General features: G+C 53.4%; 8 protein-coding genes across 8 annotated transcripts; 3 read left to right on the top strand and 5 right to left on the bottom strand.

The window, feature by feature from the left end:
- Nucleotides 1–23: 23 nt before the first annotated feature.
- J4E79_009116 (uncharacterized protein) lies at nt 24–673 on the bottom strand (the record flags this gene model as incomplete). Its single annotated transcript, XM_049357967.1, has 2 exons — nt 24–580; nt 631–673. 2 exons carry the CDS (start codon nt 671–673, stop codon nt 24–26), a joined length of 600 nt encoding a protein of 199 aa, XP_049207566.1.
- Nucleotides 674–941: 268 nt separating this feature from the next.
- J4E79_009117 (uncharacterized protein) lies at nt 942–3,464 on the top strand (the record flags this gene model as incomplete). The annotated part of the gene is made up of 1 exon (XM_049357968.1): nt 942–3,464. The coding sequence occupies one exon, from the start codon at nt 942–944 to the stop codon at nt 3,462–3,464; it is 2,523 nt and encodes an 840-aa protein (XP_049207567.1).
- A 3,123-nt stretch (nt 3,465–6,587) lies between these two features.
- J4E79_009118 (uncharacterized protein) lies at nt 6,588–9,182 on the top strand (the record flags this gene model as incomplete). The annotated part of the gene is made up of 3 exons (XM_049357969.1): nt 6,588–6,873; nt 6,923–7,624; nt 7,672–9,182. 3 exons carry the CDS (start codon nt 6,588–6,590, stop codon nt 9,180–9,182), a joined length of 2,499 nt encoding a protein of 832 aa, XP_049207568.1.
- A 692-nt stretch (nt 9,183–9,874) lies between these two features.
- Nucleotides 9,875–10,750, bottom strand: J4E79_009119 (uncharacterized protein; the record flags this gene model as incomplete). The annotated part of the gene is made up of 1 exon (XM_049357970.1): nt 9,875–10,750. The coding sequence occupies one exon, from the start codon at nt 10,748–10,750 to the stop codon at nt 9,875–9,877; it is 876 nt and encodes a 291-aa protein (XP_049207569.1).
- An 884-nt stretch (nt 10,751–11,634) lies between these two features.
- Nucleotides 11,635–13,078, bottom strand: J4E79_009120 (uncharacterized protein; the record flags this gene model as incomplete). The annotated part of the gene is made up of 3 exons (XM_049357971.1): nt 11,635–11,802; nt 11,861–12,632; nt 12,705–13,078. 3 exons carry the CDS (start codon nt 13,076–13,078, stop codon nt 11,635–11,637), a joined length of 1,314 nt encoding a protein of 437 aa, XP_049207570.1.
- Nucleotides 13,079–13,677: 599 nt separating this feature from the next.
- Nucleotides 13,678–16,874, bottom strand: J4E79_009121 (uncharacterized protein; the record flags this gene model as incomplete). Its single annotated transcript, XM_049357972.1, has 6 exons — nt 13,678–13,908; nt 13,959–14,516; nt 14,569–15,969; nt 16,022–16,330; nt 16,388–16,617; nt 16,670–16,874. The coding sequence occupies 6 exons, from the start codon at nt 16,872–16,874 to the stop codon at nt 13,678–13,680; spliced, it is 2,934 nt and encodes a 977-aa protein (XP_049207571.1).
- Nucleotides 16,875–17,879: 1,005 nt separating this feature from the next.
- Nucleotides 17,880–20,793, bottom strand: J4E79_009122 (uncharacterized protein; the record flags this gene model as incomplete). The annotated part of the gene is made up of 3 exons (XM_049357973.1): nt 17,880–18,386; nt 18,438–20,446; nt 20,673–20,793. The coding sequence occupies 3 exons, from the start codon at nt 20,791–20,793 to the stop codon at nt 17,880–17,882; spliced, it is 2,637 nt and encodes an 878-aa protein (XP_049207572.1).
- An 810-nt stretch (nt 20,794–21,603) lies between these two features.
- Nucleotides 21,604–22,319, top strand: J4E79_009123 (uncharacterized protein; the record flags this gene model as incomplete). Its single annotated transcript, XM_049357974.1, has 4 exons — nt 21,604–21,715; nt 21,766–21,938; nt 21,990–22,205; nt 22,263–22,319. 4 exons carry the CDS (start codon nt 21,604–21,606, stop codon nt 22,317–22,319), a joined length of 558 nt encoding a protein of 185 aa, XP_049207573.1.
- Nucleotides 22,320–22,816: the final 497 nt, after the last annotated feature.

A 22,816-nucleotide genomic window follows, 5' to 3' on the forward strand; every position in this document is an offset into this window, starting at 1 on the left:
ACTGTATCCATGACTCGGCGTCTTCAAGACACAAACAAGGACTCTCCGTCATCATGTTCTTCTTCGCCCTCAGGTTCCCTCATGTAAACATCGTCACTTCCGATCAGCCCTTCACCATCGCTTATCACCATGGCCTCTCTCCGTCTCCTCCTTACATCCCTCTGCGAGCCACTCCCCGTTACAGGCTGAACGACATCCCACCTGAACCTGTTGTTGGGTAACAACGCATCATCCCTCCAGACACCCATGTCACCCAGCAGATTGAAGGCCAACTGGGCGCGATGCAGTACCTCCCCGTCTGCACAGTACAGGTCTTTGATAAGCAGGTCCTTGGCAGACTTTGAGGCGTAGAAGCGTGTACATAGGATCTTAGTAGCGGAGGCGCGGATATCGTTGTTGTGACTCGTCGCCAGTGTCAAGAGGGAACTTGTCTTGATGGCATCTTCTTGGTGGGTCGGCGGTCCGGAGGGGACAGCGCGGCGCTGTTGGGGAATATTTTGGGGGTCTCGGATCTCGGTGAGGGTGCGGATGTGGTTGAGGCCGTGGGAGACTTGCTGGACGGCTATGAAGGTGAAGACGCCTGGGAGATGGTTAGCGGGGCTGATAGGTTGGTGGAGGAGGGAGTTGTACCGAGGCCGAGCCAGAGCCAGTGGTCGGGGATGTTGGATGCCATTGCGAAGAATAGTTGGTCATGACGTGAGGCCTATGGCGGCGAGGCGGGAAGCATGATGCGGTCGTGGACTCAGTTGCGCGCGGGCAGTCATGGCGCTCGTCGCGTGTGAAAGTGGGGCGCGGCTCACAGGTGGCGCTAGACCGGGATCACCATGCCCGAAGTTTTGGCTCTCGAAATAATTTCAGGTTGACCATCTCGTGCCGCCCACGAGCCTCTCAACGCCGAGTTCTCTATCGGAAGGTCTCCAGGCTTTCGGATACCCGCAACGATGCCGCCGTCCCAGCTGAAGCGGCTAAAGGCCTCCCTGCGCGAACAGGGCATCACCGGCCCGCAAAAGTCGAAGAAGCAGAAGAAGTCGCAATCCAAAAACGCCGACCACCACGAACGGAAAGCCTCTGCGCTCGCCTCGATTCGCGAATCCTTCAATCCCTTCGAGTTCAAGCACCTTGCGCGCCCTCACAAGCATGAGTACGTCTCTGCGCAGGCTGAGAATGCCCCCAAGAAGATCCTCGGCCGGCCTGGCGTTACGAAGAGCGCGGGCGAAGAGGCACGAAGGAAGTCGCTGCTTCCGGAGATGCATCGCAAGAACAAAGTCGGAGGCATTCTGGATAGGCGGATAGGCGAAGATGACCCGACAATGAGCTTGGAGGATCGTGAGATGGCGCGCTTCGAGAGGGAACAGCAGCGCAAGAGAGGTGGCAATGTGTTTGACCTCGAGGACGATGCCGACGAGGTGGAGCTCACCCACGGCGGACAGTCCCTTCGTTTTGACGACGAGATTGGAGAGGAAGACTACGACGCGGCTAGCATTGCTGGGTCAAGCGACGGCGAAGATGGCTTCTTGAAGAAGAAGAGGCGGAGAGACGACGACGATGAAGATGGCGAGGTGGACGGCGAAGCGGCTGCAGATCAGCCAGAGCGGAAAAAGAGCAAGGCAGAGGTCATGAAGGAAGTCGTGGCCAAGTCAAAGCAGCACAAATACGAACGTCAGGCACAAAAAGAGGACGACGACGAGCTACGCGACGAACTCGACAAGGACCTCAATGACGTTCTGTCTGCCCTGCGAGGACACATCAACAAAAAGCCCGAGCCTGAGAAGCCAAAAGACCCCCAAGTCAATGAGTTTGGCATGAACGCCGACCGCGCTGCGCTCCTCGCTGGAACCACACAACAAGACAAGGACAGAGAATACGACAAGCGCGTGCGCCTGCTGATGCAAGATGAGCGAGCGAAGCCAACGGAGCGAACGAAGACGGAAGAGGAGAAGGCCAAGGAAGAGGCTGACCGCTTGAAGGAGCTCGAGCAGAAGCGGTTGAAGAGGATGCGAGGAGAGCCAGTCAGCGATGACGAAGAGCCACGCAAGAATGGTGTCGAGGAGCCCGAGGAGGATGAAGATGAAGATGAAGACGATCTTGCCGATGATGCTGCCGAGTTCGGACTGAAACTACCAGGTCAACTGCGACCAGAAGGCGTTGAAGATGAGGACGACTTCATCATGGACGACGATCTCGTGGCTACCGACTCGGAAGCAGACATGTCTGACGATGAGTCTGATGCTGGCTCTGCGATTGACGACACCATGGCCATGGATGAAGAGGATGCAGACTTTTTGAAGCACGTTATGCCAGAACGGAAAGAGCAGCCCAAGGCTGTGAACGGCGTGCTTACTCTCGCTGCCGAGCCTTCGTCAAAACTGGCCTTTACATACGCGTGCCCGCGGTCTCACGAAGAGCTGCTGAAGGTTTTCAAGGACGTTGCTCCCAACGATACCTCCACTGTCATTCAGCGGATACGTGCGCTCTACCATGCTGGACTGCACCAAGACAACAAGCACAAGCTTGCCGACTTCGCGTGCGCGCTTGTTGATCACGTCTCCTACCTGTCGAACCAGACGCCCGCTGCGTCGTTGGCTGTCATCGAAGCCATCATCCGCCATATTCACTCCATGACGCGGTCATACCCAGTTCAGATTGCTACCAAAATCCGACAACACTTGAAGCAGCTTCAGGTATCGAATGACCCAACTCCGGGCGATTTGGCTCTACTTGCAGCCATTGGCTCCATCTTCCCCACCTCTGACCACTTCCACCAAGTCGTCACTCCCGCCATCACTCTCATGGCTCGCTGGATGGGACTTACCTCACCTGCTTCTACTAAAGATGTTGCAACCGGTGCATTCATCGGTGCGCTATGTCTCCAATACCAAAGGCTATCGAAGCGATACATCCCCGAGTTCATCCGCTACACCGGACTGTCCCTCAAATCAGAGCACGCCACACCTACTCTCCTGGCCGCCCACAGTAAGAACGTCATCACAGCCGCCGAACTCTGGAGCGCCTCAACCGCCTTCATCGAGATCTTCACCCCACTGCTCGCCCCCCTCAAATCCGCCAACCAAACCTCCACCCACCAAAACCTCCTCGCCCGCCTCTCCCTCGCGCGCTCAAAACGACGACCCCTCCTCCTGCACCACCACCGCCCCCTCCCCATCAAATCCAGCATTCCCAAATTCGAAGAATCCTTCGATCCCAACCGCCACTACGACCCAGACAAAGAGCGCTCGGAAGCCAAGAAGCTGCAGAAGGAGTACAAGCGCGAGAGGAAAGGTGCGCTTAGGGAGCTGCGCAAGGATTCCAACTTCATTGCGAGAGAGACGCTCAAGGAGAAGAAGGAGAAGGATAAGGCGTATGAGACGAAGTATAGGAGGCTTGTGGCGGAGATTCAGGGTGAGGAGGGGAGGGAGAAGAATGCTTATGATCGGGCGAAGAAGGCTAGGAAGAGTGGTAGATAGGTGGTTTTGTTGTGGAGGACCAGGTTGGTGGAGTTGCAATGCATTTTTTATGGCGTTGACGAGTCGATTGTTTTGTTGCGGCAATGGAATGGTACCGAGCATTGCACGTGTCTGCTACCGTTTCGTGCACGGGATGTTTATATGGCCAGTACAAAATGAAGTCACCTTGACGTTAGTCCCTGAGCGCACAATCACGTTTCACTGGAATCACAACGCACACGTTCTTGAACTAGCACCGCTACTCAATCGGGTTACCGCTATATTTACCTGCGAGCCTCCGTCGTCCACTATTGCTCACTCTTTTGGACCGCACACTCGCAAGTTATATAAACCATAGCCATGGCCTACGTCCAAACAAAGTCCAAGGCCGCCGCATCCACGTGCGAACCAATGTATGTTTTCGAGTACACCCCCGTCACCTCACCAACCCAAACTGACATCACCAGAACCCTCCGAAACCAACGCGAATCCCCACTTCTCCGTCTCCCAGCCAAACTCCGCAATCAGATCTACGCCTATGTACTAGGCGGCCATGAAATCCGTACAGAGAGCCCTCCCTGGGGCTTCATCACGCCCGGCTATCATCCCATCCAGCTGTCCTCCCATAACAACGATATATGGACAAAACCACACCACTTCCTCGCGCTTACAGCCACTTCGCGACAACTACGATGCGAGACAGAGTTTTTACCCTTCAGGTTGAACTGTTTTCAGGCGCACCACAACCGAGGCTTCCCGCATTTCCTTAGTACCCTCTCACATCGACAGCGCAACGCAATTCGTACTATCCGACTGATAAAGTTGAACCATTACTATACTGGTAGGTGTAGCAGGTCGGCGGCAGGGTTTTTACTTGACTGTCGGCTTAGTCTCAATGGCCTTGAGAAACTTATTAATGAGGGCATGGACCGGGGTGATGGTCTACGTGTTGAGGTGCCGGTGATTGGGGGGCCCTAGTAGAGAAGATGGTGGTATTAAGTTTGCGGGTTAGAGATGAGCGTTGGTAGGACGAAGTTGTTTCAGGATGAGAAATGAAGTTGGAGACGAGAGTCGTGTGATTGTTATTTGCCAAATCAAGCTTTTGGTTCGTGTAGCATGATGATCTGTATACTTTGGAGTACAGAGTTCAATTATGAATGGATAAGAGGCCTGTAGATTAAATAACCAAATCGCTTCGCCGCAGGTGGCTTGATATGCTATACTAATATCAAATCTTTCACTTCTTTGGATATGCTATGTCGTAGACTCCAGGCTAGTAGAAGATGAACAACCACAACTGTCTAATGTCTTCATTGCACGAGTGTGGGGAGACCCTGAAAACTCTTAGAAGGATCGCCATGAACTATCTCTTGTGATAGACGTTATGCGCCGTAGATTCATACGACAGTGGGTTTCGAGCGGGCACATCTCTCGGATTACGGCATGACGACATCGGCCTAGATCGGACGGGCGGACTGTCCCGACTCAGTCCCGGGCCTTTTGGGTGGAGGTATCGTGTCGTGAAAAGTAATTGAGGTGGGCAAGCGTGTGGAAACCGAGTACGTAGGACTGAGGGTCAGCCAAGAAGGAAGTCGGGAAGCGTTGACGCCGAACGCGCGAGACTAGCTTGATGTGGTCGCAGCACCTCTTGGAGTAACGCATCCATGTCTTTGAGGTGTGCATCTCAATTAGAGTGGCATAGCTCGCCGCCCACTCATGGAAATCTAGAGCAGAGCTATCGTGAAAACCCATCAACTGTGTTTTGCTGAGTTTTGAGCATGGACAAAAGCGGTATGCACTTCTTGTGTCCAGCCTTCCTAAAAGATCGTACACCCCATATTTAAGTGGCGGCTGCTCGCTTAGTAAGGACCAGTTTTCCCCACGTGCGGGCTGGCATCCTGCAAAGAACCTTAATTGCACCCACAGACATCTTTTTCACGACAAACAGCGCCGGTTCTATCACGGGCTTATCGTGGTAGGCTGAGAGAATTGCCCTGGATTGGATGCAAGTTCCCGTCGAGGATCCAAGTGCCGTCTCAACGTACCCGCACAGCCGGCTTTCCCCAGAGCATGACGTCAGATGCTATTTCGCGACATCACGACTGCGCTCAACCAAGAGCCTCGGAGTTCTGAAAATGCCGCCTCTTACCATTGGAGGATCTTTTGACGCAGAGTTAATTTGTCGCACACACTGTAGGTATGCGTCAGGCTAGCTGCTGTGCTCAGCGTGGTTGCTCAAGACATACACATGATGTAGCCGCACGTCAGCTGGGAATACAATTACGATTACTCGGAAGGATTTGGTGTGCCAATTGTGCCACACCTCAACCGTTTTCCAAGCTCACTTGGCGTACTCGCACCGAAGTCGACATCTTTGCTCCCGAGCACGCAATTCCGGCCTTGAATCTCTATTGGACACTAGTGCGAACCGTCAGCGACCATCACATCCTTCGCGCCCCATCCCTGTCGCCGCACCCGCACACCCTTGCAAGCTCGACCCATTTGGCATCAGATTGTTGCCGGGACCGCGGCGAAAAGCGTCACATCGCTAAATAATCACTTAGATCTGATCGGCATATCAGGGCATTATGTCACTTGTCAGATCCCTTCACTCGGGCTTTGCTTGGAAATACTTCCTACCCATCTCATCCTCTCTATCATAACAGTGGCCTTATTGACTCGACATTCCCTCGACTGCGCGTAAACTATTAGCGTACGTCAACACCAATTCCGATCCAGTAACGGAAGCGATCACGCAATTTCTCGTCATATCAAGCAATCCCGAGGCGTCGTAAAGGCTTCGGTCCTTCCCACATCCAGGGCACTCAAGCATTCCAAGCTACCTTGACTTCGAAGCTCACAGGCCGATCCTGCAGCCCAGACCGGCACAGCACCACCGCCATTCGTCCCAGAGAGACCGCGTACGCTTCACTCCAAGCCTCCAATTGCTTGCGCTGTACTTGTTCGCACCCGCCCGTTCGGTGAAGCTCATAGATAAGCTTTCGGACGTCCGTCAGCTCTTGTCGCTGCTTCTAAGGCTTATTCGGTCTTGTCAAACTTAGTACTGGATTTCAGGCACGTGGCATTCCAGTGCTGATCCAGTGCATCTTCGTTCGAGCGCGTTGGAGACCTCTCATCTCAACGATGGCTTCTACAGCCAGTAAAGTCGGCGAAGGCCTAGCAAAGGTGTTCGGCATCGACTTACACTACCGGAATGAAACTGGCTCGGAACGCATAACTCGAGGCGAAAGCGTCTTCACCATCGACTCCGCAGACACCTATGTCGAGGAAGAACCTACCGCGAAAGAATGGATCAAAGACACTCTTCCCAGTGGTCACGAGCTGAGAGAGTACTGCTCCAGCCTGTTTCCGTTCCTTTCCTGGATAGGCCGATACAACGTGCAATGGTTGATCGGAGATCTTGTTGCTGGTACGTCACATCTTAACAGTATCATTGTATAGCTATTAACTTTTATCAGGTATCACTGTGGGCGCTGTTGTAGTTCCTCAGGGTATGGCCTATGCGAAGCTCGCTGAGCTTCCAGTCGAATTCGGATTGTACTCTTCCTTCATGGGTGTACTCATCTACTGGTTCTTCGCTACCTCGAAGGACATCACCATCGGACCCGTTGCCGTTTTATCCACAGTCACCGGCGGCGTCGTACTGTCTGCAGAAGAGAAACTTGCCGGCCAAGACATCTCACGAGACATGATCGCGTCCGCCTTGGCCATCATTGCCGGATCGATCGTTCTCTTCTTGGGTCTTGTCCGCATGGGTTGGATTGTGGATCTCATCTCACTGCCTGCTATCTCGGCTTTCATGACCGGCTCTGCCCTCAGTATCGCTGCTGGGCAGTTCCCTGCCATGATGGGTATCACGGGATTCTCGACTAGGGACCCCACGTACAAAGTGGTCATCAACTCGCTGAAGTACCTTGGACGAACCGATCTCAACGCATCATTCGGCCTGACCTGCCTGTTCCTCCTATATGCGATCCGGTTTACCTGCGGTCAGCTCGCGAAGCGCTTCCCTACCCGCGCCAAGCTGTTTTTCTTCATCAACACTCTGCGAACGGTGTTCGTCATCTTGCTGTATATTCTATTCAGCTACCTGGCAAACCGAGAGCACAGGGCCAACGGAACCAAGCCGATTATCAAAACCCTTGGAACTGTACCACGAGGTAAGATGCTTCCTGAACTTGGTCAAACTCATTACTTACATTTCCAGGCTTCCAACACGCGCGCGTGCCCAAGATTACGATCCCCATCATCAAGTCCTTCGCGACCGAACTCCCATCGACAGTCATCGTCCTCCTCATCGAGCACATCTCCATCGCCAAGTCTTTCGGACGTGTGAACAACTACGTTATCAACCCATCGCAAGAACTCGTAGCCATTGGTGTCTCCAACTGCCTCGGCCCCTTCCTGGGAGCATACCCCGCGACTGGTTCTTTCTCACGTACTGCCATCAAGTCCAAGGCTGGTGTGCGCACGCCTTTTGCAGGTGTCATCACGGCCGCCGTAGTGCTACTCGCCATCTACGCACTCCCAGCTATGTTTTGGTACATTCCCAACGCAGCGCTATCGGCAGTCATTATCCACGCAGTGCTCGACTTGATTACCCCGCCGAACACTGTATACCAATTCTGGAGGATCTCACCGCTTGAAGTTATCATCTTCTTCGTTGGCGTTCTCGTCACTGTCTTCTCCAGCATTGAGAATGGTATCTTCGTCACGGTGTCAGTTTCAGCAGGCATGTTTGCTTTCCGCCTCTTCAAGGCCAAGGGCCGCTTCATGGGTAGAGCCAAGATCCACTCCGTCATTGGCGACCATCTGCTGGACCCAACCGAAGAAGACAAGATGTCGCCCCCTGGTGTTCGTCAAAAGCCTTCGGAGGGAGAGCACTCTGTTCGTGAAGTCTTCCTACCCATCGATCACAAAGACGGATCCAACCCAAGCATTCAGCTGGAAGACCCTTACCCAGGTATCTTCATCTACCGATTCAGCGAAGGCTTCAACTACCCCAACGCAAACCACTACCTCGACCAGCTCACCGACATCATCTTCGCGAAGACGCGCCGTACAAACCAAGCGACCTACAACAGACCAGGCGACCGCCCATGGAACGACCCTGGCCCTCGCCGTGGCAAAGATACTCAAGTTACCGACGATCGACCCACGCTCAAGGCCATCATCCTCGATTTCTCCTCAGTTAACAATGTTGACCTTACTTCAATTCAAAACCTGATCGATGTAAGGAATCAGCTCGACAAGTACGCAGCCCCAGACACCGTCGACTGGCACTTCTGCAACATCAACAACCGGTGGACCAAGCGCTCGCTCGCCGCCGCCGGCTTCGGCTACTACACTCCTGAGATGCCCGATAGCGGTATCACCCACCGCTGGAAACCGATCTTCAGCGTCGCCGAGATCGGCGGCTCCGATTCTGCTGCCGCAGAGGCAGAAGCACGCGAGAACCTCCTCGCACAACGCACATTATCGCAAGTACGAAGTCGCGATATCGAGGCTGCGCATCCCGACTCGGGCGATAGCTCCGAGACGGGTAGTATCACCAAGCAGCTGGAGCACAGCAAGGCGTATGGACACGCCGATGCGCAGGATGCTAGACATAGGGGCCGGATAGCGGTTGTTCAAGGGCTGAACAGGCCGCTGTTCCATGTGGACGTTACGGCCGCGCTGAACAGTGCGCTGGCTAATGCGCAGAGGAAGAGTCACTAAGCAGGCTGTTGTGGCCTTTGCGTTGTGGTAATAAGGACTCGTTTTTCTTTCAGTACATACTATGTAGAGATGATATCTATTTGCGCTCGGCTGTTTGCCTTGAGTGTTGCTTTCCCTGTTCAAAAACTAGTCTTACGATCTGCATGTGTGATGACGTGAGCGTGCGATGTCGCTCTTGCTGGTAGCTGACGTGAGATGGTTCGTTAGGCGGTCACTCCTTCCTTTCCAAACTGATCACGATGGCAAAGGTGGAATCTGGTCGGTTATGGTGTCTTTGATAGTTGTTTTCATTCTATTTAGTCCATACTCGTGTTTCTGCTCCTGATTTCGTACGCGTGGGTATATGTACCGCGTCATGCCCCAAACACAAAACATCAACGCCATGCTATGCTCTGTCCAGAACCATTTTTGACTCGCCCAATACAGTGAAAGAAATGCCCTGCTCCTCGTGATGACAGCCAGATGCTGTCCCCAAGATATCCGCGCCCGCTTGAAAGCCCCGCTCTCTTTGCGCAGACATCAATGTTTCCCAAAAAATGTGCTGCCTGGGTTGTGATGTTGTGAAGGTGGTAGCAACACTGGATCCCTGCTCTTCGTTGTTTCGTGCCTGATGTCGTACAAGTGACATCAACTTCGTTTCCCTCCCATGTTCTGCGAAATTTCATCTCCGTGGGCCCGCAAACGATCAACGTCTAGTTGTATGCTTCAGCTGGCAGAGACTCGCGACTCTGTGCGAAAAGGGCGCCAGCTTGCTCGATATTCCACTGTCCAGCTTCCAGGCACTGAATAGCGTAGTCGCGCTTAAGATTGGTTTCGCGCTGAACGTAGAGAATCATCTCTTCCTTCCTCTGCTGCTCGGGGTCGACGATTGCAGGTGTGGGTGTTGGTGTGGTAGTAGCCGGTATTTGCTGTGCGTTTGCTGCGTTATTGTTTGCCGGCGCGTCAGAACGGACCTGATTGCCATTCAAGATTTTCAGTTTTGGGAACCACGAGACAATTTCGTCTTGCCAGTTCGGGTTGGGAAACGGGTCGACGATGAGGTGTTCGACGTTTCTGAAGCGGCCTTTCCACGGCTTTAAGGCGTCAAGCGTCGCGAAAGCGTTGTTGCTTAGATCCAGGTTTTGGATGTGGCGGAAGTGGTTGCAGAGTTGGTAGACGGCGTGTGTGTTTTGGAGGTTGTTGCCGGCGAGTGTGACGCTGTGGATTGCTGCTTCTTTCGCTTCTTGCGTCTCGAGAATGGCGTCGCAAACAATCATGAGGGCGGGAAAGAACTTCTTTTGTGCGCCTTCCGATGCGAACATGCCGGATTGGAGAATTTCTTGGTCGCCGGCGATAGTTGATAAGTTCAACAACTTGTTGGTTGCATCGTAGCGTCGTCCCAGGAAGCCCTCCATCAGCGGATATGACGGATTTGATTTGAGTCTTTCAAGGGTTTCTTTGTCGATCGCCGGCTCTCGTGAGCGATTGTCTGTGCGATTGTCGTGCTGGAAGTGATTTTGGCCTCCCCTGAATCCTCGTCCTCGTCCTCGTCCCCTGCCTCGTCCGCGTGAGGACTCGCCATCGACCATCATCTGATCATCGTCATGGTTTTGTGGTGTGAATGAGACACTCCAGTTCCCGCGCCCTCGGCCGCGACCACGTCCTCGCCCACCTCTTGGTTGATCGTTCATGTTCATTGGAGTATGTTGGTTGTGTGTTAGAACTGGAAGAGATCTATCAAGCAAGACGGAGCAGATGGGATTGTCTATTAAGTCGGAAGGTCTGTGCGTCGCCAAGCCACAGTTTTCCAGTTCGTTCAATTGTCATTGGCCAAAACCCATGGAACCTTCGACGTCGACCAAGTTCACTGCTATTGTGCTCTTGCTCACCTATTGTTTCATGCTCTTTAGTCATGTCTGCTTATTCAAAATTGTGCTCTAAGTGCAAACAATACGGTTCTCTCGTGCTGACTCCTCGGGTTGCAATCAGGCAGCAAGGCAGCCACTTTGATGACAGCCCGAAGAAATTGACGCCATGATAGCTCGGTGCCTCTTCATCGGCTAGCAAATCCATCCGCGACGCTCTCTTCTGTCAACCCGGAGTGTGATTCCAGGGCCTCTGATGCTCTGGTTGCACAATGCGCTCCATACCTACTAAAAGACCAAGTTTTGAAACCCAGAAAATAACGATGAATTTGGATACAGGAAAGCAAAACACGTCATCCAGTAGTCGACTGAGACCGACAGTAAAGTAAGTGTGCGTTTCATAGATTTCCGATCTAAATGATACAAGCCTGGTTCAGAGGAAAATCTCTAAGTCCTGATACCTCTCCATACCTCCCACCACCTACCCCACTCTCCCAGACTTGTAGCGGGAGTCTACTCTTTCCGTTGATGTCCCGTGACGCCAAAAACTCCACACATGAACGCGCGTAAATGCAGCAATGAGACGACCTTCAGGCAACAATCGTCATCTAGTTTGAGTGGATCTTCTTGATCCTGTTGACACCCTCGTATAATGCGCGGTCCACGGCCGCAGCGACGGTAAGAGTACCACCGATCACGGCGCAGAGACCAACGAGGAAGCCAGAGAAGGACTTTTCACGGGCTTCGCGGTTGATGACCTTCATGGGTGAAATGTCCTATTGCAACCATTAGTAACCATATCAAGCATCAAGGAGTTGGTACTTGGGAACTTACATAAGAAAAGAAAACACCGGGGATACCACCCCGAGCGTGGATCCTCTCCTTGTGGCCCTCTTTCTCATCGGAACCACCCTGCAGACTCCTATGATGGCTGGTCACAGAGTACTGGTGCGTCTCAATGCTGCCCTTGTATGAAGCGTCAATGGTCGCGCCAAGGAGCTCATCATGTTTTGCGGAACGAGGAAGCTGGTTCTCCCAGCCGAGTGGCAAGTAAGCGGTCGACACGACCTTGATGAAGTACATGAAGTTGTAGGCCTTTTCGTCGGTATGCTGCTCGGTGTTGTCAAGAGGGTTGATGTGGTGGTTTGACCACCCACCAGCGCCAGAGCCTGCGTGCTTCCTCTGCATGTCTTGGACAACGACATCGCTAAGCTGGGGGCCGAAACGGAGCTGGTGAACCTTGTGGGTGAAGGTATGCGCGTACTCGTCTTTGAAGTAGTTCTCGAGGTCGTGAACGTGCAGGTTGCCGTTCGAGAACGATTTTCCAGGCGCAATATGGAAGTTACCGACAACCTTGTTGACGCGGATGCTGCCCTCAAGACGGCATCCTTCCTGACGTTGCTGGTCGAGATGCTCGGCGTAGTGTTCCCGCTCGCATTGCTCGACTCCCTCTCCACGACCGAAAGACCAAGATATCGAGGCGTATGCGTCGCGGACTTCGTCGCAGGTATTGCAGCAGCCGGGCTTGATTGCGTTGGTGGGGGCAGGTGCGCCGTAACATTCGCCGCAGTAGTCGGGAGCAAGATGTGACGCTTCGTCCGCGTGCCTGAAACCGTCGTTAGCACTCTGTTGCTTCCCGTATATGCCTGCGCCCAACAGCGGCTCCATGTAGACTTACAGATCCAGAGCCTTGATATCAATAACCTTGCTGCCCTCCTTCTCAGGGCTCAATCGCACCTTGTTGATGCCATGAGTGACACCCATCTGCAACTCTCCAGAAACATCCATGACATCGAGCGTGAGCAGCTCGCATGGTACCCGTGGGAACGTTACGTTCAGGGCAATTTCCATGCGTTCGCCTCTGCCCTTATCAACCACCAATTCTGGTCGCACAGTCACTCTCCTGTAGTCGGCCCACTCGCCCCACGTTAACCAGAAGATAACCAACAAGCTGACTATGGTGACGATTCCACCGGATGTTGTGCGCACGCGCGCATCTTCGACCGTCTTGGTGAAGGCGTCGAGCCTCGTGAATCGCGATTTGGCGGGCATAACGGCGGGTTACCGCTGCAGGGTAGGCGTGATTGTAGGAAGTTGGTGTGAAGCCCTGAAGTAGAAGGCAATTGGGGTCGAGACCAGTGGGGTTGAGGGTGTGGCCGAACGTTGTCTCGAGACGTGGTCGTAGCTCGCGTCTTGAACAAGGACCGAGTTGACTTGAACTGCAAACGCAATTGGCGCTGCTTCTTGAAAGAGGTGAAAGCGAAGGAATGAATATCAGCACTGTCCGTGCAAAAGCCGCAGTATCATCGTACAGAGAAGAGAACTGGCAAGCAAGTCAACGCGTGGACGCGGCAACGTTTCGGCTGGACTAAAGGACAGCTATGCGACTGAACACTAGCTCCGAGCGCCGCACCACGCTAGCGTGCTTCGGGTAGGTGCGCATACCGAGCACGTGGAGCTGCAGCCCTGGAGTGGTTCACCAATACCAGGAACCGTTTAGTAAAAGGGGGAATTGAGAGTTGCAGTCAAGTTGTACACAGAATTGAAGTAATTTCATTAGGTCTTAGAGGCATGCAGGATGCTCCATCATACCGCTATTCAAAGGTGACCAGATTGGCGTTATGCCATCTGAGGGGCATATTATAAATAGCCTACGAAGCGAGAACGTTCCTGAGCATGCTGTTGAAGCCGTCACTGAGCTTGTATAGCTCCACGATAGGTGGCTTCTTCGGTTCGCCTGCTTTTCTCCGAAGCTTCTCAGCAGCGCGCGCTCGGCTCTTGCGCTCAGCTTCAATTGGATCTGCGATATCTGTATCGTCCATGTCTTCCGAGTCGGTGGAGTCGCTACCGTCATCATCGAGTTCAAGATCTTGGAGGTCCATCTGTATCTCGTTAGTGTATGGCCAATATGTTGTCAGAGAGGAAAACGAACCGCGTTCAGCCCAAAGTCGCTCGACTTGAAGCCGGCGATACCACCCATAAGCGGATCAGGGTCATCACCACCGCTCGCCATCTTTTGCCTTGTCTTGTCCGAATGCCACTTCTTCCTCGCCATTTGCCACTTGATCAGACTGTTGATCTCACGAATGGCCTTGTTCTTGTCGATCATATTTGAATCGATTCCACCCTGGAAGAGCGCATTCATATCAAGCTTACCGCCACTTCCAGGGCCGTGACGCAGGAAGTCCAAGATACCCTCTAGCCATCCCATGAGCTGGTCGAAGAGACCGTTGTCATGCTTGTGCACCTCGTGAACGAACTTGTAGAAATTATCCTCGTGGCGGGCGCACAGATCTATGAAGGCCTGCACGGTTTGATTGGGGTCTGCAGAAATTTCTTGCCGTTGACAAGCTTCGATGGTTTTGATGGTGTCATCGGCGAACATGGCGAAGTCGGTAATGCTGTTGTATACGTTTGCAGATTTGTATACACGGACAAGAGGTTCGTAGAAAATGGTGAACAAATCCCGGAAGAGCTGCAGCGTGGTCGGCTAGAAGTACGTCAGTCATTCATCTCTGAAATCGCCTTTCCGTCAAACTTACTTCTTCGATGATCTGGAGCATCATGAGCTTATCCCTCTGTCTGAGACACAGCTTCAAGTATTGCTTCAGGTGCGCGAAAAGCTCAGCGCCAGATCGCATCTCCTTCTCGACCTGACCGGTCGCGTTAGTAGCTGTGCTGACGGTGCTGCGCGTGCTAGCTCTTCTGCTGAGGCGGCTCGATCTCACATTTTCGACCGCGTTGTTCCATGCAACGTAGGCATTGAAAACCTTCTCCACTTGTTGCGAAGACAATTCTGGTTGGAAGAACTCGGAGCGCAGTATGGTCACGACGACATCGACGTTGTCGCGCGCAGCTTCTTGTCGAATCGCTTCCTTGACACCTTCATCCGCTTGTACGTATGCTTTGATCTTGTCGCAAAGAACATCATCCTTGATCCTCGTGGAACCAAGTGTGTCGATCGTCTTCTGTACAGAGTTGACACCGTCGTTGATAGCCATACCAAATATACGCTGAAGTAATGAACGAGCGCCGAACGGCTGTGCAAGGAACAGATCCAGAACCCCACTCATGACGGCTGCAGGGTTGGCTATCCTAATGACGTTCTTGAGGACACCGTAAGGAACGAGAGAATGTATGCGTTTCGCCTGTGCAAACAGCTCGGGGGAATTGTCCTCGGCTAGGAACAAATGGTAGATGGTAGCAGCCACTTCTATCCGTAACCACTCTGCGAACTTTTGGTACTCTGGCTTCAGGTCTCGGATGGTGTTCTTGACTCTGACCTCTTGGAACAGGTGTGAGAGTCCATTGCTCTCTACAATTTCTCTCCTGAACTTCTCCATGTGGATGTCAAGCTCCGCTGCTCGCTTCCGCGCGACTTCGTAGAACTGCTTTTGTTCCTCGATGCGCTTCTTGTCCATCTCTTCTCGCCTCTGGATGTCTTCCATTTCTTCCTCATTGACCTCAATGGGATCGTGTGTCAGGAATTCAGCCATGGCACTTGACTGGGCGATTCGCTCGTTGTGTAGGAATGATCGGAGGAATGCGCGAAGAGAAACACGTTGTTCTTCCCTGTACAGCTTACGAGGAGCTTTGTACGCTGAAAAGTCCGCTGAGGCTCTCGGCGAACGTCTTCCTAGTGATGTCTGTGAGGCGTTCTTCTTATGTCCGCCCCAGAGATAGCTACGCAAACCACCGCCACTGCTCTCAACAGGTTCAGGAGGGGGAGGTCCTTGCGTAGATCCTGACGAGATAGAGCTAATATCGTCGTCATCAGCACTTGATTGTAGGAGGCCATCTTTCGCATTCTTTCGAGGTAATGGAGCGAGCACTTTGCCGGGAAGTTCGAGACGTATGCGTTTGTGCAATTGAACGAAGTCTGCGTATCGGCGGCCAATGTAGAAGTCCTTGTCTCCGTCGTGCTTTACACGTATAAGGTATTCCTGCAAACGCATCATTAGACTCTGTCTTCTTCCAACGTGTATATCCACTTACTGCATGTGTGTGGTAGCGGAGATGTCTCTTCACCGATGTTGTTCTGACGCCTGCGACATTGACGTCCCAACCATTGATAGCGTGTCCGCTCGGCTCATTCATCGTAAGACCCTTTTCATCTGCCTGTCGGTCCACGATCTCCATCTCGGCAAAGCGTATTCTTTCTTCGTAGCCTGACGCGGTGGGGATGCCAGAGACCATCATCAGCTCGACCAGCTTCTCGGCCTTGAGCGCTAGCTTTCTCCTCTTCGTTTCCTCCAGGCGGTCTTCTGAGGATGAGATGTCCTTGCTCGCGAATGACTCCAGGAACTAGAACGGCACCTTTGTCAGTTCCTTTTCTACGCAGTATGACCTCATACAACGTACGACTTGTAACTTGTCCTGCCAGAACTCCTTCTCTTTGGCCTTGTCCAGGAAGGGAAAGTTCCGAACATGATTGACGAATATGTAGCGGAGGAGGGGCAGCTCTGAGTCTTCCGGCGCAACTTCGCCGGCATCTGAGCGAAAGGGTGCGCCAAAGCGTCGCAGCGCTGTAGGAGAGGAGAGTTCGGCGATTTCGTACTTTGTTTGCTGGGAGATGAGTTCGCGCTTGAGGTCTGCGCCATCGTTAGCTTCGCCACGGGCTATGGATGATGTTGTACGGCTTACAGTGCTCTTGTTTGCCTGTCAATATGGACCCCTCTGGCGGCACCGACATGGTCGAGAACTTGGAGTAGGACGTGTCATTGCGCTGGGGTACCGCCGGCCGCGCGGGCTCGCCAAAGTTCTGTACTGAGGGCTGAGGATTCATCGTGGTGGGCTCTGTAGCACCGTTGAGCTGGATGGCAGGCGGGGTGTCGAGGTTGGCGGGCATAGTTGAATTAATAGCAGCGTTAACGCGCGGGCTAGGGAGCCGCGATCCGAAAGAAGAAAGATAAGGTGTAGAAGGAGAAGGAATAGCGAAAAGCAGACTTTGGGGTCCCTGCAGATGACCGTCGACGCGTGTTGTATGACGCCTGACTAGCACCACGGAGTACCTGTGGCTGCAACTGAGGCTGGTGCACTGCGGAGATGCGGGCACGGCACCAAGGACAAGAGATACGATGGGTCTGCACCGCCCGTTCTTGCTCGAAGTGGATCAATTCAATGCTTGTCGGCACTGAAGCAGAGTCGGGCGCGTAAAGGATTGTGGCTGAGTGACGCAACCCGATGTCTTAGCTCATCTGACGTATGGAGCGCAGAGGCCCACGAGGCCAAACAAAGGAAAGAACGGCATCCTATGTCTTGGCCATGTTCGCCCGTTGCTTCCCATCTCGTCTGCACAATACGCGTCGCGTATCCTGGGAATGAATACGAGGCGTTCTGGTTGAACTGACAAGAGTACCCCTCCTCGGAACGGTGCCTAAGACTCGGAAGTACCTGAAATCGGACCGCATTCGGCTCGCTTCTGCTCTCGAAGATCGCACTCGCACATCGCCAGGCCATGCATGGCTGACTGACTCCCCTTGGCGCAGCCTGTCACTCATATCTAGCAAGGAAATATGACATCGAACACGTTCTGGCCACGGGCCAAGATATCTGATTGACTAACTAGTACAACATCACGCCGGGTACTATCGTGTGCAAACATTAAGGTTTTCAGTTGCAATTTGACTAAGGTTGATATCTACTCAATTGTACTCGTACAAGCCCGATGGGTAAATAAATCAAAATGCCAGTCTATGGCGATAATTAGCCCAGGACGCCGGCCTGTTCTGTTCCCAAATTGCTGCCAAGGCCTTTCCTGGCATTTCGGCAGAAGAATTCAAGTTACCCACGCTAACGCCAGCCCACTTCACATCTTACATGATGACCACCAATGCATTCGGAGGTCCGAGGCTCAGTAGTTGAGCTCGCCACTGCCACCACCACCAACTGCATCCAAGTCTTCGTAGCTCTTGATTGATCGGCCTTGCACAGACTGTACAGGTCCAGGTCCACCCTCACCGTATCGCTGAGGGCCTTGACGGCTACCACGAGGCGGAGGGGTCAATCGGCCGCCGTTGACAGCGGGACGAGCACGGCCGTCACGAGGTTGACGATCATAAGGTCCAGTACGGTTGTTGAAGCGGTGGCCGCCTCGTCGCATAGGTCCGGCACGGTCATCGTGGGCAGCATTGGGGTCCCAGTTACCGCCCATAGCAGGATTGAACAGAGCACCCAAATGCACGCCGTTCTGCATACCGTTGTTTGCCATTGCCATGTTCATGTTGGCCAAGTTGAACCCCCGCGGCGTTCCAGTGGCCTGGACATGATTGCCCATCGGGAAGTGGCCATTGCTGTTGGCATCACTACGGGATGGAGCAATATGCGCAGGGTCGACAACATAGCTGTTGACCAGTCGCAGCTGTTTCGCATTAGCAAATGTATCCTTACAAACATTCGTGTAAACACTTACGTCCTTGTGTAATTTCTCAAGCCATTCAGGATGACGCTTTTCAGTATGCTTTCGCCAGAAGTGCTGGCCTTTGAACAACTTTGTGCATTCCGGAACCTTGCAGCGCCACTTGGATTCATCCTCCTGTTTGACATAACGTGAGAGTTCATCCTCGATAGCTTCATCTAGAGGCTTGCCGCCGAGCTTGCGGATATCAACATTCTCCGGCTCAAGTAGCTGTAGCAGTTTTTCCTCATACGTCTTCACCCAGTTGAATGCTCGTTGAAGTTGTTGTTGGTTCTTGGTACTCAACCGCATCGGCTTCTTCTCTTGCACAGGACTACCGCCCTCGCCATTCTCTGCGTCACCCGAAGACTCTTGCTTCCTGTAAGGAAAGAGGTCTCCAGTAGCCGTAGCTCTCGCAGTAGCCTTGGCCGCAGTTGTAAGACTAGCGCGCGGTCGGCGAAGATGTCCTCCCGCACACTTGCGAATCAACTCGTGGACCGAGTCGCTCTCAAAGACGCAGAAGAAGCAGAAGTTGTAGACACGTCGGAGATACTCGATGAGGAGATCAAGCTTCTTCTTTTTGGCCAGCAGCTCTTCATCATCCACTTCATCATCGAAAGCACCCTCGTCGTCTTCCATGGTTTCATCTTCACCCTCCTCCAGGTCTTCTGGATCCCGCGCTTTCTTGGTCGGCACCGGGGCATTGGCTGGGGGCTGAAGCCAGCCTTTCGAACGCAGAGCCTCGACACGTTCTTCGATCTTACTGACACCGTCGACGTTTGAGAACTCTTCTTCGTGTTGCGCCTTGAGGTCGGAGTCGAGCTTCCTCACGAGTCGTTCAGCAAGCTCCAGATCACGTTCGATTCTCTCAGGCGCAGAGAAGAGGTCCCAAAGTGCCTTCTTGCGAGGAGCGGCAGGAGGTTCATGAATGCCGACGTGGCAGGTGAAATTGCCACGCTCTTCATCGATCACGGTCTTGCCGTTGAGAGCTTCGAGAGCCTTGTGAGCGGTAGACTGTGGGCCTTGGGCAGCTTCAGGCTTATCCTCAACAGCCCCTTCTTCGGCATCGTCATCGCGTCCATCACCACGGTCGTCGATGACCATTGGCTGCTCGTCGCTTGGATTGAGAATGACCCAACCGATGCGGTGGCACTTCTTAAGTGGGTTGGGGTCGCTCATACTGAGCCACTTGAAGCCGCCGGGGCCTTCTCCTAAGTGCTCCTTGCAGAACTCCTCGACCTTTTCGCGGTTGACCGTGGGCGCAATAGTCTTGATGAGTAGCGTAGGCTGGAACGCGGTCTCATCGCGGATCTCGCCGCCTTTGCAGGGCAACAAATCGCCCACGCCCAGCACCTCGTTGGCAGCCGTTGTCTCGCCCTCTTCCTTTTCCACGATCCCTCCAGCACCGTTCGAATCGTTTTTGTAGATACCTTCCAGCGTGAACTCGTCGAAGTAACCCTCATCTATTTGTCTCTCCCACTCCTCGTAGATGCCGTGGCGATATTGACGGAGCTTCTCCTTGAAGGCCAAGTCATAGTCTGGGTCGTAGCGCTCCTTGAACCACTCTTCGTTCTTATGCTTGTCTACAAACGTCTTCGCCATCTGGACTTGTAGCTTCTCCTTGTACTCGTCATACGCGGCCTGGATCTGTTCGCGCTCCTTGCCCCGTTCCTCTCGAGCTTCGCGCTCGCCTTTGAGACCTGGTTTGCGTCCGCCATTCTTTGCGCGCTCCTTCTCCTCCTTCATGAGCTGCTCCACACGCCACCACTCTGCGAAGTAGTTGAACCCGACCTGGTATTCGAGGTGCATAGGGTTCGGGACCGGGTTTGTGGTGAAGGTCGGCGCGAAGTTGTCCTGACCAGGCACGTACCGATCGATGCCTGCCTGCACGGGCGGAGGCGAGGAGCGTCGTCGGTTGCCATCTCGGCGGGGGCCGTCGTAGTCGCGCGCGCGATCAGGTTGGTATCGGTCGATGTTCTGGGGCGAGCGCGATCGGCGCCTGCCTGCCCTACGGTCTCCGGAGCCTTTGTGACGCATGTTAGCTCAGTCTGATGTTTCAGAAGCGATTCAAGATGAGGTTTGGAAATGATGCCGGTCATGTCCAGGAGTCATACAACAACGCCCAAGTACGCGCAATCGGTCTGTGCTAACAGCGCTTGGCGAGAGAGGCCCGGAGCAAACACGCGGCATAGTTTCGCGTGACGGTGAAAATGAAAGTCCGTCACGTCTCAAAAAGGGTATATGGCTTACCTGGTGAACGGCGTCTGTACGAATCCGCGGGTGGCCTGGAGTCCTCACGCGTGGCACTGCGAGCCGTCAGCATCGTACTTTGCGCACCGTCTTCTGCACCAACATACGTGTAGGAGTCCATCGCTGCGGTATGCACGCGTGATAAGATGGTGAATGGTTATGAATATGTGGCGCGAAATCGAGACAGGCAGTCGTGTTTAGGCGGCTCGGAGTGAGTGTAGTGCAGCGAGCCTGGGGGCAGCGCGCGTAGTCTTCGGTTGCTTTGACGCGCAATCTCGCCGGGAGTATGCGCTGGATGGGAGCGGATGCTCGAGAGGCAATCGGCGCGGGTAGCTGTTTGCCATGATGGCTCGGTCAGAGAGGGAACAAGTCAGGGACAAGGTGACGGAGAGGGAATGCGATTAGTAACGAGGAAGAAGAGGCGGGTAAGAAGTGACAAGAAGCCGACACGCCTGGTGCGATTGAGAGCACACGGGCAGCGCCGCAGGAAGATAAGGTCAGAGAGGCAGCTGGAGGGAGGCTGGGCGCAGGGCCACGGGGACGAAGCTGTCCGAGCTATCGAGACAGCTGTACAAGAGGAAGAAGGGGTACGAACAATGGGACAGCTGAAGGACGAGAAGGTGCACTCACGATGTGCTAAAGTGACTCCCGGGCAGAACGATGCCGGTGGAGAGGGCGATGGCAGAGAGAAGGGTGAGGTACGTCGCGGAGGGCTGGAGAGACCCGAACGACGGCTGAGACGGGGCTAGCGTTCCACGCGGAAAGTGGACCCGGCCTTCCACGCGTTGGCCGAGGCTGTGATTGGCGCTCCGAAAATATCACGAGATGCGGAGTGCAGGTACAGGACGCTTCCTCTTCTGGCGACGTCTTCTGTTGCGTATGTGACATTGATCGACGGTTACACACAAACCTCATCACACTAACCGCCATCATGACGAGCTACATCCCCTCCCTCACGCTTCCCAGCTTTGCTTTCGAGAACCCTGCAGTAGCTATCCTGCTACCTGTTCTGTGTGGAACGGCCACAGGATTTGCTATTAGCCGTAAGACAGCGGTATTTTTGTTCCGGAATAGATTTCTGATTTCAAAACAGCAAGTGTGTCTCAGACAGCATACCGAACGCTAAAGCAACCTCCACTACATCCTCCCGGTTATGTATTCGGACCAGTCTGGACAGCACTCTATGCCACCATGGGCTACACAGCCTATCGCGCGTACACCATTGGAGCGACGTCTGCTAACCCCAATACTGTTGCTCTGGCGAAGGTATGAGAGTGCTATGCGCGATTTGCTATTATCCGAGCTAACCAGGTACAGCACGGAGCCACTCTTTACACTATCCAGCTCGCCTTGAATCTCGTGTGGACTCCTCTCTACTTTGGTCTCGGTCGTCCAATTCCCGCTTCGGTTGATATTCTCGCTCTTGGTGGAACTCTTGCCTACCTTATCAACATCTGGGGACAAGTTGACCCGGTTTGCGGATGGCTGCTCGCACCGTACCTAGGTTGGGTCAGCTTCGCAACATACCTCTGCGTAAGTACCATCACCATTCAACGTACGTGAATCGCCAAAGGCTGATGCAGCAAACAGATCGGATCAGGTTACCTGAACAACTGGGACTTCAGGGCCATCTCGAAGAAAGATTAAGATATTCGTCGGTATCGACTAAGTCTCCAGAAAAGGTTATATCTCCACATCACTTGACAGTGTAACATAGATCCTCTTACGGGAGCTAAGTATACACATGTACTATCATATTGTCCAATAAATGTACATTACAATTCCTGGAGATATTGGTGCCCTACCCCCTCCTTGACACTAACGTAACAAACTTTTGTCATGATATTTGGCAAAGACGTTTCATCGAGTCCGAGGCCTCTCGGTTTCATTATCGTGGTTTAGCCACTGCATATTTACTTTGCAAGTAATACAAAGTCTGCGCGGACTTAGCAAGCTTGCTATAGAGTGAGCCGGTGGAAGTGGTGGAGGACACAGAACTGGTCTGTAACGGAGAAAGAGACACAGGAAATATGAGCGAAAGATCTTGAGCATGCGAAACAGACATCTGACAGGAAAGTGGTTGTACAGGATTTAAGCACTACACCAAGTCGTGACGTTTTACTCATACGTTCCGGGTTGCGGAG

The sequence above is a fragment of the Alternaria viburni genome (genome assembly GCF_023758015.1).
Source record: "Alternaria viburni strain BMP 2772 chromosome Unknown scaffold_23, whole genome shotgun sequence".
Lineage (NCBI taxonomy): Eukaryota > Fungi > Ascomycota > Dothideomycetes > Pleosporales > Pleosporaceae > Alternaria > Alternaria viburni.